The sequence below is a fragment of the Pezoporus flaviventris genome, unplaced genomic scaffold (assembly GCF_033815535.1).
Source record: "Pezoporus flaviventris isolate CSIRO_AGI_PZ_B2104156 unplaced genomic scaffold, CSIRO_AGI_Pfla_v1 ptg000132l, whole genome shotgun sequence".
Classification (NCBI taxonomy): Eukaryota; Metazoa; Chordata; class Aves; order Psittaciformes; family Psittacidae; genus Pezoporus; species Pezoporus flaviventris.
The window spans coordinates 1295505-1316129 of NW_026892680.1; the positions used below are offsets into that span (position 1 = coordinate 1295505).

The following is a 20625-nucleotide window of genomic DNA, read 5'->3' on the forward strand; positions in this document are numbered from 1 at the left end:
TCAGCCTGGAGAAGAGAAGCTGTGTGGAGACCTCAGAGCAGCTTCCAGTGTCTGAAGGGGGCTACAGGGATGCTGGAGAGGGACTCTTCATCAGGGACTGTAGCAACAGGACAAGGGGTGATGGGTTCAGACTGAAAGAGGGCAAGTTCAGGTTAGATCTAAGGCAGAAGCTCTTCCCTGTGAGCGTGTTGAGGTGCTGGCACAGGGTGCCCAGAGAAACTGTGGCTGCCCCATCCCTGGCAGTGTTCAAGGCCAGGTTGGACACAGGAGCTTGGAGCAAGCTCCAATAGTGTGAGGTGTCCCTGCCCATGGCAGGGGGTTGGAACTGGGTGAGCTTTAAGGTCCTTTCCAACCCAAACTATTCCATGATCCTAAAATAATTTACCTCAAGTAAGAATACCTCATTTGACTCTGCAGCTTAACCGCTGGACTCAGTGATCTCAAGGGTCTTTTCCGACCATAATGCTTCTATGATTCCCAAGAAAACAAACAGAATTGGAAAAAATTCCTCAACAAATCCCTGCACAGCAAAAGCAGCGACTAAGACTGAGCACTACACTCCAGAAAGCAGGGAAAAGCAGGGGTTTATGCTCAGCACACAACAGGGCAACTTCAGAGGCTTTTACTTGTACACCAGAAACACCGATTCCGCTGGCCACGTGGTGTCCTTTTACCTTTTTCTTCCCTAGTACAGCAAGCTTCTGCTTGCTTATTATTATTATTATCCATAATCATGTGCTGTGACAGGTAACAAGAAGCTCCCTGCTTGCTGCAACACATGATTATGGATGATTTTATTCCAGTTTCCAGTAGGATGACTGGTTGCAAGACCAGGAGCACAAACACCAACCCATCCATTCCGAACAAGCCGTTCAGACTACCCACTGCTCCTGCACTGAAATCTGAGTGCAGTGGATTGTATGTGCCCCAGAGCATGCTGCCTTTCAGACCTTCACCACACCGTGCTCGTTTTCTGCAGTGACTTTCCTTGGCCCAAGTGACAGCAGACCCCCAAAGGCACGAAGAGAGCCTCCTGCAATTCTTGACGCTGACAAACGCATCCTTGTGAGGATTCCAAGGAAAAGCGTGTACAATTCCAAGGGAAAAATTCAAAGGCTTATAAAGAAAACGATTCCTGAAGAAAAGGGAAACTTCTCGAAGGTTTCAAACCCCTTACAATACCTCTCCTTGTGCCAAAATTATTCTGGCACTTCTTTTGGACCACTCCTCAAAATGGAAGGGGTGGGTTCTGACTTTCTGAAATAAGCCATGCGTTAACAGGCATGCCCACATCTTCAGCAATCCTGCCCTCAGTGTTGCCATAAACCCAACAATCCTAGCCATCAAAGTGCTACTGAAAGGCAATTGAAAGCAACACACCATTTTCTTGGAATGGAATGATATTCTGAAGTGAAGGCAGGTGCATGGTAAACCCAACATCAAATGTTTCCTGGTAATTCTACAGGGATATGAGAAGGAGAAAAACCAATCCAAGCTGTTCAGCCATCCTAACCCACACAGAGATCAACATAATACAGGACTGCTTTTATTGTGTTACTGTCTGAATCCGTGTGGGAAGTATTCAAAAGGCATGTTTATTCTGTCTCATTGACAAAATAACAAATACTAACCATGAAGTTTTCTACCTTGGAACACTGCAGGCCCTAATCGCAGCGGAGAGGCAGTGCACTTCAATCCTTCATTCTCATAGCCTCCGAAAGTAAAGCGTTGCTGTTCCACGTATAAGAGCTTTGCTACAGCAGAACCTCTGCGTGCTTTCTGAAAAATTCAATCACAGCAAGAAAAGGTTCATCACCCCTCGGAAGCAGGAAGCAGCATTACATCCCCAGCAATTGTCATCTCTTCTCACAGCCAAACAAGGAAGGAACGGGCAATATGCAAACGCAGGGGCCTGTAACCAAATACAAGTGGCACAGCTCTGCAAGCTGCAGCACGGATAAGGTGGCCGGGTGACCAACACAACCCCTCTCGTCTCTTCCATCTCCCTGAGGTATCAGGAAAACGACGCCTGTACCTCGTGGAAACACGCTAGAGGAGGAGAGCGTGTCACAGCAACCTCAACGTGGCAAGATTCCTAACGGCAAAGGAGCAGGACCACTGGCAATGTGGAGATCAGCGTTACCAGATGCAGTTACAATGCCACCTGAACCAAGCCCTGAGAGGGTATGGTCAGAGAGATTCATGACGAGTACGAGAGGTTGGCCTATCCAGTATTTTATAACAGGGCTGCATGAGAAAAAGCACAAGAGGAAGAATGTTTTGCAACCGTATGACTTCGACCGAGAACAATCCTCGTTTGGACATGGAAACATTCGACTTGGTTAAATCAAGACAACCACAGGTAGACATGTTTTTCCCAAATCTTTGGCTGTATTGCAATGGTTGTTTCAATTTGTAATCTCCAACTAAACATTTCCTATCCATGGATTAACAATATATTTACTGACTTGTGTCTTTTAACAGTATTTATCCAACATAACAAAATAAACTGCAATTTGTTATACTTCTTTTTTTACAAAACATTTTATAAATATTTTTACAAAATGTATACAAAGCAATTTCAAGTGAGACATACTTTACAAATGAAGGTATTTAAGCAAATAAAGTCCATACCACACTGACAATAAGTGACACATCCTCTTTAAGTGAAGTCAGTCTGTAAGGCCTCCCTAATCTAACAGATAAATTATCCTCCAATCTTCAAAATGAACATCGTTTTCTTCATTGCCAGTTGAAAATTTGTTTTTACTATTAGGCAGTATTAAATAACATGGAAATCACAATGCGGATCCAGCAAAATAATGAAAACATGTTGGAAAGTCATGCACATTCACAAGACTTTGCTGGACGTGAGCCCATATGATTTATAAAGTCGTATTTTTCTTTTTTAAAGCACCACAAAAATACACTTCTTTCATTTACTGCTTCACCACGTACCGGAATTCCTTTAGAACTGGATTCAAAGGAGTGAACAACAGCACACTAACAAATCTAACACGAATCTTGCTCAATGGGTTCCTCTCAGAAGTAGTTCAGAGAAATGTGTCTGACCAGATCAACCATGATTCCTTCTTGGAATTTGACATTGCCCCCTATCCCCAAATGAGATCCAACAGAAGACACATAGCCTAAGACTTCAATTATGTGTTTGCTGTCGAGAGGCTGGAAACGCCATGTACCCATTTGGAGGTGGCACAAAAAGCAAGTGGAGCAAAATCCATGTGCAACTTGACTCTTTTTTGCCTTTTCCCTGTAAAAGAAAACTGGAACTAGCTCACGTGGAGCTGTGTAACCTCCTGTTCGCTGTCCTAGACCGTTCAGAACGGTCCAGCTTCCAGAACGACCACATAAAACACACATCAGGATACACAGCCATGAGCGTATTGTTAAAACTAAGAAGGCAACAGGTGAGACTCCTATTGTCAGTTTTGCCAATAAGAAAACAACTCAACGCCCGAGAGCCTATTCTATGGACACCTAACTAACAATTGAAAACTGGCAATGCTTTTTCTTACCTTGAATAGGTCATACAACACTTGGGAATGTTGGGGTTTAAAAACAGGTACTTAAAAATTGGCACATTTCTTTTTTAAATGGCAACCAGTAACACACAAACCCAGTATTTCCATTCACGTTGAAGGGCAAACGAATTCCTTCTCACATTGCTTTCGAGATGCGGTTTCCTTCAGTGGTCTGACAGTGGAGTGCAGCTCAAAGCTGAGTTGCACTGTCATCTTCTCCTGTCACAAGGACCTAATCCTGCTTTCTCCCGTGCTATTCAGCTGGACTGAATCACACAACAGCGAAACCTTGTTGTTCTCTTTCTTTCCTGGCAATCTGACTGACAACCCCAGCTTGTCAATGAGCCTCGCTAACAGGAAAGTTGTGATCAGCAAGTCTGGCAAATGGCTGGTAATTCTTCCAGGAAACTGTGGAGGCGGTCCGGGGGGGGAGAACGTGAGCATACCTTAGAAACCACAAAAGCTAGATCCTCCTGAGCAGACACACGTATGACACGCACGTGACGAGCGTCAGTGCGCAAAAGCGCTCGTGACCAAAGTAAACGAGGAAAAAGCAGCACGGGCAGCAAAAAAAAGTCACAGATTAAAATAAATAAATAAAATAGTAAGATTCTATCTTAACAACATGACAGCAAGCCAAATCCAAACCACGCAATGGTCTCCCTTGGCTCTATGAATCTGAGTGAATCATTACACACTCGGCGATATGTTTCAACACTGGGATTGCTGATGGACTTTGGTCTGTACAGCTCTTGATCATGATGACTGCTACGGTGGATGGTTTAACATTCTCTGACAGCAAAAAAAAAAAAGCAGAAAAATAAAACACTGGCCTTCAAATTGAATCAGAGTAAGGCTAATGTCCTCTTCAAACAGAAGCTACAAATACCAGAACAGTTCTCAAAGAAAAGTGCTTTTGACACTTGGTCTAAAACAAAAAAAAAAACAACAAATAAAAAAGGAACAGTTATACCACTTCAGAAAGACTCGAGGCTGACCACATCCAATTATAAAATGCTAAATCTCTTCCCCAAGAGTTAACATATATATGTATTATATATATAAATTCATGGCTCTAGCATGGCCTCATCCTGTACACTTCGCCATTGCCTGGCTTCCATTCTACCTTCCTTAGTCGAGCATTTATTACTTCATATCATGCCACTGTGACTAAGATCATATAATACCATCCCACAGACTAAAGTTACCTACCACAAATATACCAAGTACTAGTTTCTGCTCAGAAAGCAATAGAAAAGCACTTTAACTTCTGAAGCCTTGTAAACACACTGATGATACCCTTCCGGCTGAAGAATCCTTTAACGCAGATTCACCCACAAAGCAAATCTTCTGAAGAGAGGTACAGTGGGCTTCCCAGAATAACTAAAAACTGGATGACATGTGGAAGAGAAGGGCAGGGGAGAACTGTTGCTTCCATCACCTTTTAAAAACACTTCCTTAATAAATACATCCTTTCAAATGACTGTGATTGTCAGTATACTACCATGGTACATAGGGCCGAACGACCTGCAACCTTCTGATGTTGCAGTACTGCACGATTACCAAAAGCACTAGCATAATAATACTTGAAATAGTAAGGCCCTAACAGACTGCATTCTACCAAGGATTAACTTGACTTGGATCTCTCACTGTAACCACAATGAGTATTGCTCTCAAACACCAAACAGAATCTAGTTTAGAAAGGTTAACCTTAAATGCACGTCAGGCTGTACTTGTGGTGTCATTCACATTTGCTTCTGCTAAGAGAAACATCACTTGTCCATGGTACTGGGACTACTAACACTCTAAGATACTATTTACAGCGGCTTCTAAAATAGAGTCAGTTTCTACAACACCTTCACTGTGGTCTGGAATAAATTTTTCCAGGCAGTTTTCCTGTGAAGCAATAGGTGAAAAACTGGGGAATTCTAATTCAACTGAGCCACTACTTGTCGCCTCGTTCTGTGGCTGTCTCCCACCTCTTTTAAGTTCCAAGATGTTTTTAAATGTAGTTTCTAAACTCTTACTGAGCAGTAAGTCTCGCTGGGGTTCACCAGAGCCTTTCCTGTTATCAGGATGTAAAAGCTCATTCTTTGGAGAGCTCCTCAGAGTTTTGTCTTGGAGGGAATTATTACACGTTACCTTTGAGAAAGACTGAACTGTGTTCCTTGTTACTTTGTTGTGTGTTCCAGGACCGGCTCGGGACACGGTTTTGGACAAGTCTTCAGAACTCAAAGAATTCTCAGTGGACTTGGCAAGATCCTTCCCGGCCAGCTTCTCCTCAGAGAGGGCCATGTACTGGCTCTCAGAAGAACAATTCGCTTTCTCAAACTTTAAAGCTTTAGCGAGGCTCTCCGATTTCTTAGTAGAAGCTACTCCTTCTTGTGGTGTCACAACACTGTTAGGCACTAGAGGAAGTTTACTGTGATTTGTGGACTCTGCTGAGCTGGATTTTGGTCGCTCTCTGGCTTGGGTTTTGGTAGTCTGACTTCGAGAAGTTAATGTTTTGCTAGGCTGATGGTCACTTTTACTGGACTGTGCTTCTTCAGCTGCTTTATCAAATTGTTTGGCGGAACAACAAAAATCAGCCTGGTAACCATCTGGAAAGCAAGCAGCAACATTAGATCATTTATACGTCAAAGTAACAGGCACTCCAGTGTAGCTTCTGAGTATGAAATTCCAGTAACACCCAGGACCTACAGATTCACGTCTTTAAGAGATGGACACATGCTTAAGTGTTCTGCTGCATCCAGGGGACACTGTCACCAAATTAATCGGCACACTAGGCACGTAAAACCTGACTAAGGGCACTTCCCTGCATTCTAAACATGCAAATATGGCATCTGGAAGACTAATCCTTTCTTCAATCCATCCTCTGAATAGCTTTTAAAATATGCAGAATACGCAGAACGCTTAAGTAACTGTTATCTTACACAAATAATGCGTTTCTAGCTGCCATGTTCAACAACAGTCTGGTTAAAAATGCTGCCATTTGCGTGGCCATGCCATTCCAAAAGGAACACTGTGTTAAGGTGAGCAAGAGTATTCACACTTCAGAGAGGGGTGTTCTTTCTGCCTGCCAGCAAACTCACAGCTTCTTCCTTACTTAGAACCGAGGCCATGCAGGAGTCACGACTATTGGCAAAAGATACTCAGGAATATTTCTCTGCTGAACAGGCCAAATACATTTTTTCCCCAAATAACTTCCTTCAACCTTACAGTGCCTCTAAACTACTCAATTAGGGAGCTCTTAAAATTTCACTTGCAACTGCTTATGCAGTATTTCAGCTACTGGAATCCCTAGCAATCAGTGCCTCACTGTGGCCACAACTGTTTGTAAGCACCCCATACTCGGGCTGCTTTTGTATGGTTCAGAAGTGAACCATTACTTACCAGGATCCACAAGTGCAAGACGCTTATCCCGGGTCAGAGATGCCCTTTCTTCCTGGTTAAACATCCTGTCAATCATAACCATTTCTGCAGAGGGATTTATCCGCTGCAGAGAAGGGGATAGATCCGTAGTCACTCGTATGTCAGTACCAAATCAAAACATTTACAGTTTAGTTTCTTCTCCAGGGAAAAAGAAACGTTCTACCCTTAAAGAGATGAGGAGAATGTTCACAATTCCACAGCATCCTCAACAACCCTGACAGTGACCCCAGCCGCTACTGGAACTCAGCCGTACACGACCGTTCCCATTTCACGGCACACTGTATTCGTTGAGTGATTGTAAAACAGGGAATTATTGTTCCAGTTTTAAGAACTGTACCTCCACAGGACCAAGTACGTTCACCACTGCGCACCACAGTTCCTTACACCATACACTATCTTTCTCTTTTAGAGAGAAAACCAGAGAAAATCTTGCAATAGGACCAGCCTATCACCTTGTTTCTTCTCTGCACCTTTTCTTCCATCCTTTTAACTAGCAGGTACCGAGTTGCATTTCGCCTTCAAACCAGGTGAATCCATCCATCGCAAAGGAAAGTTTACTGGCTATGAACTCAGGCAACTAGATCCAAACCTGCACACACCGTCACAGAACCTCTTCGAAATGACTGAATGGGATTTGCCATGCGAGATACCAGATGCTAAAAGAACAGATTTCAACCTCCACCCCTGCTTTACACCTGCAACTACTTGCAAGTATTTAATGGCAGGTATCTTTTAATGGCACTGCCAGATTCCAAACCGACATAAATTCTAACACTTGTATTACATGTTCTTGTCTCTAAAATGCAGTGATTTAAATGTCTATTATAACCTAATTGAAAAATGTTCCAGGCTTGAAAACTAACATGTCTAAAGCCACAATGGTATTTCCTGAGCCTTGAAAATACATTCTTAAAGTAACTTCTGTCAGTTTTGTTTTTACCTCACGCCTGGGACTGTGAAAGTGCTTTAAACCAGATGCATTCCTTATGAAAAATGTAGGCTCCACCTAGCTTCTAAGCAGAAGTAATGACTGCCTAAATTGTAATACAGCTTAGGTCCAATTAGAATATGGCTGCAGGCTCCTGAATGGAGATTTTCAACATTCTTTCAGGCTCTGTCACCTACAGAAGTATAGAGAAATCACCTGCCTGACTACCAGAAGCTGTTAAGTGCAAGAGCAAAGGGTAAGCAACCAAGAAGTTTATGTGACTTCAACGTCTATGGAACTTACATAAACAGCACCCTTCCTAGGGCAGCATGTGAAATACAAACTCAACCCATTTCACTGATTTTAAGATGTGTTCACACACTTAAAAATGCAGCTTGGCCACTGAGATTGCTGGTGCAATAACAAGTACACTGGCTATATATAAATGTGTATCTAAAAACTTTCTGCATATTCATCACCTTCCTAAGGTGATAAATAGTAACAACACCACGAATTGTAATGCTAGCTTCCACCTTCCTTTAGATGTATCCTTTTTAACAAACTGAATCACACCCTGTAAACACTACGTACCCGGGTTACACCACTTACCATCGCATCTTCTATAAGCAAACGCCTGTATTTGTTCAGCATAGCCTGTGTCCTCTTCAGAAGCTGTGTAGCTACGGTTTCAAATTCACTGTCCACTAGAAAGACAAGAATATACTTTCAAACACTGCTCTTCAGCAGCCTGCACAAAGTTCAACATGTGCCCTTTCTCATTCCTTCAACTTACACAAATAATTCTTTCCACAGACTGCTCACAAACTTTGCACCTATTTCTAGAGGAAAACAAATTACCTTTTCTCAAATCTTCCTCTGTTGGCAGCGATCCCTGGAACACATGGTATGAAAGGAGTCTCTGAACTGCATCGTTTAATGACCTGAACTGGCTTTTATCTGGTGTCACAGCATGCATCTGATCCTTCTGCAACTGCTGGAGGATACTAGAAGGAAAATCAATGATACACAATTAACACATACTCTAACAGAAGTCTATACATTGACAAAAACTACCAAGAAATGAAGGTTAGAGGAAACATCTGCAATAAAATTACTAAAGAAGGATGACTTACAAAGCTCCTTTAGTTAACTGCTTAGCAGCAGGCCTTTTCTGTCCAACCAAATGGCCGTCCACCTGAATTCAAAATAGAAGACAAATTACAATGCATCCCTTCCTTTGCAAACCCTAAGTTTCAGCACTGACTTCTGCCAATGATCACCAATAACAAACTGTAACCACCACAGAAGCATGAACACTTTCAACTCTCTCCTGTTTTGCTAGGGCACTGTATCAATGAAATAGGGAAGTCGTTTCTCTTCCACAAACCACAAGTCTGTAATGTTGTTTGTAGGCAAGTCCCACAGCAGTGCATGCAGACGCTTCGCTGGGAAAGAGGCTGGTTATCAAATTTAGCAGGTGAAAAGGTACAACTAAGAACTTCTCCAAAGAGATCTGCTCTCAAGAACTGTCCCTGCATTTCTCAGCTGATTTCTGTTGCCTGGTTTTCATGGATTAGAGTACCTGTCAGGAACGCAGGCCGAGGTTGTGAACTTGAATCCTCATGAGCCATGGTGGCTGGGTAGGGGTGAAAGCGGTTCTAGGCATTCTGTTCCAGTGTCAATGCTACAGATACAACTGCCAGGCAGACCTGTATCATTTTCTGCTTTCCTTAGACGTTTATGAAGCCAAGGTTTTCCAAAGGAACACTGTCCTAAGAGGTGAGGCTCTCTAATATGGCAAAGGCTCATGTTCCTACTGTATGAGAGCCATTACTGCTATCCAAGTATTCTCCCAAAGCTGCCATTCTGGAACAAAGAGTCTTTGGCTAATACAAAGTTGTTGGGGGTTGTTTTAGTCAATGTTAGTCCTACCAATGAAACTGGTCACAGAGCTACTCAGGATTTAAAAGACGACTGCAAGGAAGCTCTTTTGAACATGGTTAGAAGCAACAAAAACCGGTTGTGGCACAGAGCATCCTTCTCAGCAAAGCAGGACAGCATGAAGCAGACGCATGGTAATGGTACTTGCTGGCCCAAAAGCCTCGAGCTTCAGGGTTTAAAACATATTCACTAGCACAGGAGAATGAACATCTAGCCAACAGTTACAAACCAGGCTGAACTCTGAACTGAGTACTACTCTATCTTCTGCCCTACTTGTTTGCTAGTAAGAAAAGGAAAACATTCATGTCGAACTACATTGACCAAGATATTTATAGCAAGGAACAAAAATTCTAAATCAGATCCTCATTTTCTTCCATGATTTTCTAGTTCAACCCACCACAAATCCCACATTCTCAAGCCTACAACAAACCCCACTCAGTCCATGAATGTAACAACCCTCTTCCCTCCCAAAGTTCCTGTATTCCCTCTCTAAAAGGGCTGCCTCTCCTTCCACCTCAAATCCCTGGCTGGAGTGTTTCATTTCTGCACAGAAGTGCCACATACAGGAGATGCTGTGGTAGTAAAAAAAAGATGACAATGCAGTAAAAAGTAAACCAGCCAAAGACCAGATGGAGTTTTCCTGCTACCTCTCACAACCCACCCCTTCCCAACAGCTAGAGAGCAACCATGTTGTAAGAAGTCCTAAGAGCAGGTCTAACGTCCGTCCAACTTAACGAAGAATTACTCCAGCATACAAACACCTCTTCAGGAAGCAGGGCAGTCAGAATCCACTGACTGAATTACATCTCAAAGCAGCACGCAGAGTACCAATCTGCGGAATACTCAATGTTCATTAGATCAAGGGAGAACATCACAAGCTTGGGTGACTTCATATACTCTAAACAACAACTGCAAGGACTCCTACATGGCCTTGAAACACTCCTAACAGCACTAGAGTTTTAAGGCAAAGGAAAGCATATAAACACAAGTATTCTCCACCTGTATGCTCTGTTGAACTGATGATGATCCTATTCCTTTTTCTTGTGGCTGTGCTGTTCCTAGAGGCTGCTGCACGATTTTTGCTCCGGAGTCCTGTCCTATAAAATATACGTTAAAAAGACTCTGTCATCCTAAGCAGGTACACAGTAATTTCACGTACCTATCCTGATCATTCTACTTGAGTTTTAGGAGAAAGAGACTTGTCTAGTGCTTAAAAGCGTTAGTGCAACTACCCTGGAGAGAAACTGGCTCATAAAAATGAAACAGGACTGGTATTTCCTGCTGCAAACTACAGAAGTCCTCACATATAAATCATCTCCATCCACAGTACCGCAATGTAAGAAGCAATACAAGTACCACAAGCAGAGCATCCCAATGATTCACTGAAAATCATACAGTGCATTTCATCAAGCTTTTCAATACTAACCCTCTCTCAAGCATATAAACCCAGTTTTTCTAGAGCTTTGGGGGAGGTTGGGGTTTTTTCCTCTAGACTTTCTAGATGGCCAGACTTGCTCCAATTGCCTTACCCAGGAATTCACACAGCATCTTACCAGCCATGCCCTGTCATAACCAACACAAACATTTCTTTCCCCAAAAACCCCATACTGTGCCGATGGTAGAGAACTGCCTGGACAGCTTACACAAACAGTACAGAATGAAAGCTAAGATTATGGGACCTTACTCAAAAGGGTCACTTATATGCACACAGAAGATGAAGGCTACCGCATTCTTCTGCTTACTTTTAACATACTGGTTTTGTGTAGGTTAGATACAAGGAAGAAGTCCCTGGCACAGGGTGCCCAGAGAAGCTGTGGCTGCCCCATCCCTGGCAGTGTTCAAGGCCAGGTTGGACACAGGGTCTTGGAGCAAGCTGGAAGGTGTCCCTGCCCATGGCAGGGGGTTGGAACTGGATGGGCTTTAAGGTCCCTTCTAACCCAAACCATTCTGTGATTCTATGCTCTTTTAGTAGCATGGTGCTGCTTGAAAAGGCCAGTATTTTGTCAGGAACAAAGCACTAACTAGCCTAACTGAATGCCAGCCAGTCAGTAATAAATCAAGTGATGACAAGGCTGCGCAGAACCTTGCAATCCTGCTTGGCTTTCCTCTGTATCTGAAGCAGCCATCACAAGAGAGGCTCCAGGAGTTTCACAGCAATTTTAAGCAGATGTCCAGATTTTGGAAACTAATGATTTCTGTTTCCCTAAGCTGAAGAAAGTCAGAAAAATGAAAGAAGGTGCAATTTGGGATTTGACAGAGGGGGAAATGATTGCATATAAAAATCAGCCTTTCACTCTACAAAATGAAGGGCCCTGGTTGGGAAAAAGAAAAGCCCACATTCAATACTGAAAAACGCAGTTTGAAAAGGAAACGTGGTCTAAAAAGAAAGTTGGGATAACCTCTAGGATCCTGCCAGCATGAGCCAGCAATGCAAGTCTGACACACTGAAGAACCACCTATTTCTGTTGCTGGGGAAGATAAAAGAAAATGATTTTAAAAAGACCTTAGTTGACCTGATAGTGTGTTGCTCAGGAGACTTGTTAGCTGAGGCTGTCTCAAATTATCTTGCGCCTTCGATGCAGAAACTGATGACGTGTGGTTCAGAGATTTCTTCTGTGCCACAGACATTAGGGGGGAAAAAAAAAAATCAGATATTTACTGAAAGCTTTAACAAAGAGAGCAAAAGGCAAAAAAGGCAACTAAAATTCAGCTCTACACATGCTTCTGCAACCTCAGACTCCTAAGTGGTGACATTTCAGGCATCCCATTTCCTTTCACGTTCAAGAATTTGGTGAAGTAAATCAGGGAGGAACATAAACGCCACTGAAAGTACAAATCTATCCCAGAAGATCCGTGAATTACCACTAAGTTGGTAGAAGCTCAGCTTTTGAGATTCTCAGAACTGCAAGATGACTAAATAACCTGTCTCACAACTGAAAATACACAGTGGCACAAGCCATCTAGTGTTTAGGGACTAAATGGCACACGGCTTATGTACAATACACCGTAACATTTAAAATGCGAGTACAGACTAAAATGGTTTTGGTTAACAGCAGAAATTGTACTCTCTGGTTCCCATTTTCAGCTCATCTTTTACAGCAGGAAGAAAAGAGTTTGCTTTTGTAAGTGCTGGAACTCACTGACCCAGCACATACCCTATAGACAGCAAGATGCAGAGGCATGAGGAGAAAAGTCAGATGGGCCTGAAATAACTCACGTGCAAACAAAACATTACAACTTGCACTAGCAGTTTGGGCCAAGAATAAAAATGTGGCTCTGCAACATGTTCTAAATACACTTCATTTTCTAAGACACATTATTTCATTGCCCATTTTGGCCTCGGTTAAAAAAAATCCACAAGACCTTTGGGAAAACAGAAAAACCCAAGATAATCAGTGCAAAGGCACTCTGAGACAGCTCTTATCAGTATTTTGTAATGACAAACGAGGGGAAAAAAAAGGCAGAAAAAGGACAGAAATGGAGTAACTGTGTGATAAGCCAACCTGGGCTGAACGTACAGCTGCATCCACTGGGGGAAAATAGCCCAGTTCTCACCTTTAGAGAACATTCACGAAGCTTTGTCCATTATTATTAAGTAAATCTCTTCTTAAAGTATTTTTTAAGTGTTATGTTTCACAAACTGCTTTAAAAGGTATTTCCTTTTAGGGATTCTAAGGAACAAATCTTAAAAAACAGAGTTTTTCATGAGGCCAAAAAGACTTCTAAGTGCTCAGAATGTACTCAAACCTTCACATCTAGCTCTCCAGTTAAGATTTTCAGGGGAGCTCACAGGGTAACGCTAGAGCACCCATTCCTTTCAATGGAAGCAGAAATAGATCAGTGCTATGCAGTTCTGGAAATACAACTGTAAATCACCAGCAAAATCTTTTGCACTAATGGAAGCGACAAGCTCATTCACTCAGTGACTTTAGGAAATAACTGAGTGAAATCATGTCTCCGGCTCACAGTAATGTTGAGCAGTTCCACAGTAACATCACAAGCTAGCAAAATTCATGTTTTCTGTGTTAATACCAGCTTGCATCCTTTGTTAACCAGGTTTTAGCACAGCTTAGAAGCATTTCTTTGGCTACATTCTCAAGCAGCTTTCATACCTGACCAAAAGCAAACTGCTGTTGTGTTACTCCCACCGACGTGTGACTGAAGGTGCTGCCAGATTTGGAAGAGGATGCTGGAAGACGATGCGATGCACTGATGGGAACTTGAGTTCTGCTCTGTGTGAGCTGATCTCCAGTGAAGTTTCCTCCCGATGCGACAGACTGAACCGATGCTCCCAGGCTAGGATGTACTGACCCAGAAGAACTTGCAACAGCAAATCGGTTCGAAGCTGACATGCTGGAGACTGCAGACTGCCCGGGGGACATCGTGGTAAAACTCGATCTACCTTGAGAAACATTAGCTTGACTGGGTGACAAATGCAACACGGTTGGTGACACCTGCTGCAAGGGTACCTGTCCACCCACAATCTGCGAGGTTCCGTGGTTGACTATGACTTGGTTTCCAGGAGCTGTGAACGTCTGGCCGGAAACAAGCTGAACAGCCGTGTTGTGATTATTCAGTATCTGCCCTGAATACGACTGGCTGGCTCTTAGCATGTTTGTAGAGTTCCTGTTGAGCATCACATGCTCAGCAGACACTTGGCTAGGAACCAGCTGGGAAGGCTGAGTCTGAAGAAGCTGTCCATTTATGGCCTGGACGTGATGAACTGAATTAGAATTAACAGACAAATTTGTAGGTATGAGAAACTGGTTCTGAGGTGCATGAGGCTGTCCCATAGGAGAATGGATCACAATACTACCTCCAGCATTGTTGACTGTCTGAGGTGTAACTGATTTCCTTGTGTTCTGATGGTTAACGATATTAACGGACATATGAGGACCAACTACTGAGCTCTGAGGTGAGTTTGCAGAAGCAAATGGAATCCCTTGCTGTATGTGATGCTGCTGTATTCCCAAGTTATTCACATTGTAAGCAGTCTGCTGACCCATTTGGACAGGCTTTGGTTGGATATTAACAGGTATTTTGTTAGAGTTTGGTGCCAAACCCCTCTGAATGATGATATTATGGACAGGCAACGATGTCTGAAAATTTGTGCTGTTAAACGGAACAGTTACAGGTTGTGCTACTGGACTTGAATTCGAGTTACCAAACAGCGAATTACCATTTGGGGTTTGTCTATGAACCAAGAGGCCACTACTCATGTTTGCAGGTGTTTGTTGACCATTGCCTTTCAGTATGATCTGAGATCCATCAAGGTTATTAATGGTCATCATGGAAGGCTGATTACTGAATGAACCGATTAGCTGGATCTGCCCAGACCCACTGATCTGGCTGCTATTAGACAAATGCTGGCTGGGAACACTAATTCCAACATGTTGCATAAAGCCATGTTGCACACCAACTGTATTGCTTGCAAAAGATGCTCCAACAGGTTGCTGTACCACTTGAGTAACTCCTATAGGTTGCAACGTCTGACCTGAGTAATTAGAAACATTAGAAGCCTGAGTAAAGGATGCTGATGAAGAAGAATGAAGCTGAGCTTGTGCAAACTGTTGGCTGGAACCTACACTGGCATCTAAATATGCCTCTTCTGCCAAAGTCTGTTCAGTAATATTGGCCTCCTGCAAGGACTTCTGAAGAATATCAAAAGGCTGATCCTCAGTAAGATCAGGTAAAGGAGAAGATACAAGTTCATCTTCAAGAAACTGAAGGCTACTGGACAGCTGCAGTCCATCACTAGGCCCCTCTCCAAGCTGACTGCTTACACTTTTCACAGACGACTTAGGATCAGTGTTCTGAAAAGCAAAACAAGAAACACATCATTGCAGAAACCCCAAGCTCTACCCTGTTTCCTCATTAAGCTTCTTTTCACGCAGACAAACCTTCTTCTTTGCGTAGTATGCACACAAGATGACGTTCACCCTAGACACTGAGCCAGCATAACCATGTGTGTCACATCCCACCCGTGCCCTCGTATCAGGCTGCTGGAGACACTACACTCTTTCCACTTCTCCCATCTCCACAGCAATCAGCTCTGCAGCTGCCCTGTTTCAAGAGGGTATGATATGCTCCTTAAGTGCCATTTACCCTTCCTCAAGCTGAGCACCGTAGGGACAAAATGGTAAAAGAAAGGAGAAAGGAGACAGACCTCCACTGTAACTCAATTTTGGGCAAGGCTTCAGCAGTAGCAGGATAAAGGCAGGAGAAAGCTGCTCTTTCACTGTCTTTCCCTGTCATATGAGATCCATCTCCTAAATGCCACCAACATTTAGGGCAATCCCAGGCACAGCTACAGGTTGGGTGGAAACATGATCCAAAGCTGCCCTGCAGAAGACTTGGGGCTGTTGGTCGATGACAAAGTGAACGTGAGCCGCTTCAGTGTGCGCCTGAACCCAGAAATCACCCATGCGCTGGGCTGCATCAAAAGGAGTGTGACCAGCAGGTCAAAGGAAATGATCCTGCCCCTGTGCTTAGCTCTCATGAGACCCCACTTGCAGCACCCTGTGCAGAGCTGGTGTCCTCAGTGTGAGAAGGACATGGAGCTGTTGGAGCCAGCCCAGAGGAGGCCACCAGAATGATCAAGGGCTGCAGCACCTCCCACATGAAGACAGGCTGAGAACATTGGGGCTACTCAGCCTGGAGTAGAGAAGCTGCGTGGAGACCTCAGAGCAGCTTCCAGTGTCTGAAGGGGTCTACAAGGATGCTGGGGAGGGACTCTTCATCAGGGACTGTAGCAATAAGACCAGGGGTGATGGGTTCAGACTGAAACAGAGCAAGTTCAGGTTAGATCTAAGGCAGAAGCTCTTCCCTGTGAGGGTGCTGAGGTGCTGGCACAGGGTGCCCAGAGAAGCTGTGGCTGCCCCATCCCTGGCAGTGCTCAAGGCCACGCTGGACACAGGGCCTTGGAGCAAGCTGCTCTAGTGGAAGGTGTCCCTGCCCATAGCAGGGGGTTGTAACTGGACAATCTTTAGTTTCTTTCCAACCCAAACTATTCTGTGATTCTATGATTTCTAGTCACGCAGTGCAAACTGGTCATCTTTTGATGAAGTTAAGGAATTATGCTAATTCTTTGTTTAGAAAAGTCTTAGAAACAAAGCAGTAAGAAAAACACTGCTACAGACTTGGTAGTTTATGCCATTAAAAAACCGCAGACAACTATGAACACTGAAACTACAGCTAATACTGTAGTGGCACCAAATCTACATCTGTAAATACTGTGCTACAGAAGATCAGAACTAGGCCATGTTATTCTGGCCTATTTTCAGTGAGTTTTCCTAAAAAATCTATGTCCAGAAAGTCTAAACAAGTATCAGGTTTCTGCAGGTGAAATAATGAATTTAAATGTGTAATACTAGTGGCAATAATTTTAAGTTAGACTAAGAACACCTTTGTAAACTGCAAAATCATGTGGCGATTAGTTAAAAACATCCAGTTTCTTTTTAGATCAGGATAAATGCAAAATGTGGGTGTGAAATTAGCTGTCACATTCATACTCCAACCCTTCACTGCCTGAAGGTCATGGATGTTTTATAGAATCACAGAACAGTTTGGGTTGGAAAGGACCTTAAGATCAGCCAGCTCCAACCCCTGCCACTGGCAGGGACACCTTCCACTGGAGCAGCTTGCTCCAAGTCTCTGTGTCCAACCTGGCCTTGAGCACTGCCAGGGATGGGGCAGCCACAGCTTCTCTGGGCACCCTGCGCCAGCGCCTCAGCACCCTCACAGGGAAGAGCTTCTGCCTAAGAGCTCATCTGTACCCACCCCCTGTCAGTTTAAAACCATTACCTTGTTCACCTCATACAAACAGTGTGAAGATGCTGCAAGCTGTAATCATCACATGCAATAACATGCTCCCGCTTTCAGTTCTCCAAGCATATTTACTCAGTATTTTACCCCAATCTGTTTCAGAATCATCCTATGTATTTTTAAATGAAACTTCCCTCATGTTTTAAATTATTAAGATACACTTCTTAAAATTAAGTATTTTCAAAATGTAATTAAAAATTACAACAAAACTTTTTACATTTTTGTTAACAGAAGGAATTAAAACTGGAACTGAAATGTCTCAATGTCTGCAACATGAACACCCAAAATCACAGATCAGGTTCTCAACTGTCCCTAGCTACCATCAGGCAGAGCAAGAAGAAATCACTCACTAGGGCTCTACTAGGACTCACAAGTGTCAGGTCCCTGTGCAGAACTCCCTACTGCATCTGTAACTTGTCTCCAGTGACAATGACCAACCCGGAATCTTTTGCAACTGTGTAATTTAGTGGGTTCCATTTAACACTATTCCAGCTAGTACCAACAATACAACTATTACTGCTAACAGTCATTGTCATAATAAATAGGATTACATGCAATCAAGATTAATCGTTTGAAGCTCTCCCACTGGAATGACAAACCCCAAGTTTCGCCCCCTGCTTCCAGGACTGTTTCACATCCAAAAACAATTTTATGTGCACCAACTGGAAGCAGGGACCTTCCAAGTTTGATCTGTATCACTGCTGCCCAGATTCACAATAGCCATCCATAACACCAGACAGATTTCAACACGAAATGAGTGCCTGTGCAGCTTCATGCACCTGCTTACCAAGAGTCTTATTTGTGCTGACTCTGCTCTTTTAATCTGTACTACTACAACAGGAAGGTGGAAGCAGTCACTAAGTAAAGCTGGGTAACAGGGCAATGGCTATGGAAGCCTCTCATGAGGTTTGTAACGGAGACTGATGACTACCCAAGGAAACAAACCTGGAATCACTAAAGGAGGCGAAACAGTGGCTCAGTTTGAGATGGGTGGGATCAGGGAAGGGAGCAAGAGTGGACGGACACCGCTTTCTTGTCCTTCAGTCCGCAGCAACGTCACCTTCTGCATAGAGTTGTGAGTATTTTCACTGCTGAGCAAGCTGCCTTACAGACTGACATGGCCCAATAATGCAGCATCTTTCAATTAATCCCCCACTGACAACCCAATGAAATACTTCCACATCAACAGCAGGAGATGGTTCTATGCTAGAATTCAGAATTCACATATGAAAAAGGTCAAAACCCACATCTAATTCACTCCGTTTTCTAAAAGCCAAGTAAAGCCATACCAGAAACCTGCAGTCTCAATACAAGTATGATTTATCTCCTGAGCACTTACATTGGAGTTGGCAAAAATGGAATTTGAGTTGGCTACAGAATATTCTGTATTAGTCAAGTCTTCATTGCTCTGGCAAAAAAAAAGAAAAAGACAAAAGTCATGGTTAAAAGTCATATACTCGCTGAAGCTTATGCATGTCTAACACAGAGGAATGCTACTTACAGATTTACTGCTAGGCCCATGGAGGAAGTAATTCAGTGCCTGTGGGTCCCTTAAGGGAAGAAAAAAAAACAAAACATAAAAGTTACCACTTTTAGGAAGCTCTTTCTAGGGGTGAGGTGAATTTAACTAAGATACTGTATCCAGATAGATCAGGTTTCTGGCAAAAACACAGTGCGCTGACTGCAACACAAAGCTGAAAGTTTATAACATGGAAGGATCTGTGTTTCTGTACCAGCACAGTTGGCAGATGCTGACCTGATTTGCATCTCAAGCAATAAACTATGTCCATCACACAATTTTCGTTGCATTCTGCTTTATTTCCCTCTGTGAGGGTGTTACTCATATTCTCTTCAAACACACAGCATGAGTGCATAGAGCACAAAACCTAAGGAAAATACTACCACCAAATAACATGAGAACTAAACCAGGTACCTTCTCTTCTACAGAGATGAACCAGAATGCCTTTTTAGCTACTAAGTCAATAGTGTATTTACAGACCTGACTCTTGAACATGTTTTCCTGCCACCCTCAATGTAAGTTAACAAGCTTAAATCAGCCATAAAAATTACTGATTAAATACTGCGAAATACAATTTCAGGGTATTTCAAAAATTACTGATTAAATACTGGGAAATACAATTTCAGGGTATTTCATTAGCTTAGCACTATCGGTGAACAAAACTCAGCTTTAGGATGTGGTCTGACAGAATGAGTCTTGGAAATTCAAACCAAAAGACAATAAAGTAACTGTACATACAAACCAAACGGAAAAACATTGAAAGGTTGTGTTACATGGGCTTATTTTAATACAACAGTAACACAGCATTTCCCAACATGTCCGTTAGCACAAAGAGTAAAATCACATGGATTTTTTCATTTTAAAACATCCTTACTGATTAACAAGTAACACTAAAACCATTTTTGAGACGCAGGAGATACTCATCATCCTGCAGCAGGACAAGGGGTGATGGTTTTAAACTAAAACAGGGGAGATTCAGGCTGGATGTGAGGAAAAATTTCTTTACAATGAGGGTGGTGAAACACTGGCACAGGCTGCCCAGAGAGGTGCTGCATGCCCCATCCCTGGAGACATTCAAGGCCAGGCTGGATGTGGTTCTGGGCAACCTATCTAAATGAAGACGTCCCTGCTCTCTGCAGGGGGCTGGAACTAGATGAGCTTTGAAGGTCCTTTCAAACTCAAACTATTCTGTGGTTCTATGAGTCTCATGTAAATAAAGTATGAATTTAAATCATTCTCTACTCTCTTCAAGAGCCTAGAAAATAAACTTGGAACAAGTTAAAGATATTGCAGGTTTACAACCAGTCTTCTGAAAGCATAAATAGACCTCTACTCCTCTTTTATTCATTTTATAAGCAAGCTGCATTCATGTGCTTACAAAAGATGTGTCAGTACTTGGCAGGGACCTTATGGTACAGTCACGCTTACAACACAGAAGT

At 43.0% G+C, this 20625-nt stretch overlaps 1 protein-coding gene across 8 annotated transcripts in view; it reads right to left on the reverse strand.

Annotated features, from left to right (window-relative positions):
* Positions 1-1574: 1574 nt before the first annotated feature.
* Positions 1575-20625, reverse strand: part of BICRAL (BICRA like chromatin remodeling complex associated protein) — a 35076-nt gene continuing 16025 nt past the window's right edge. For 4 of the 8 annotated variants that reach the window (XM_061478828.1, XM_061478830.1, XM_061478831.1 and 1 more), the window contains 10 exons: positions 19169-19217; positions 19007-19075; positions 13956-15656; positions 12357-12456; positions 10843-10940; positions 9036-9097; positions 8761-8906; positions 8512-8606; positions 6936-7038; positions 3843-6142 (listed from right to left, as the gene is read on the reverse strand). In XM_061478828.1, coding sequence (XP_061334812.1) covers positions 5340-6142; positions 6936-7038; positions 8512-8606; positions 8761-8906; positions 9036-9097; positions 10843-10940; positions 12357-12456; positions 13956-15656; positions 19007-19075; positions 19169-19217 — 3226 coding nt within the window. In that variant the 3' untranslated portion in view covers positions 3843-5339. Of the gene's footprint in view, positions 1780-3842; positions 6143-6935; positions 7039-8511; positions 8607-8760; positions 8907-9035; positions 9098-10842; positions 10941-12356; positions 12457-13955; positions 15657-19006; positions 19076-19168; positions 19218-20060; positions 20102-20625 lie in introns of those variants that run through there. The other 4 variants (XM_061478832.1, XM_061478827.1, XM_061478826.1 and 1 more) reach the window with 4 other exon arrangements.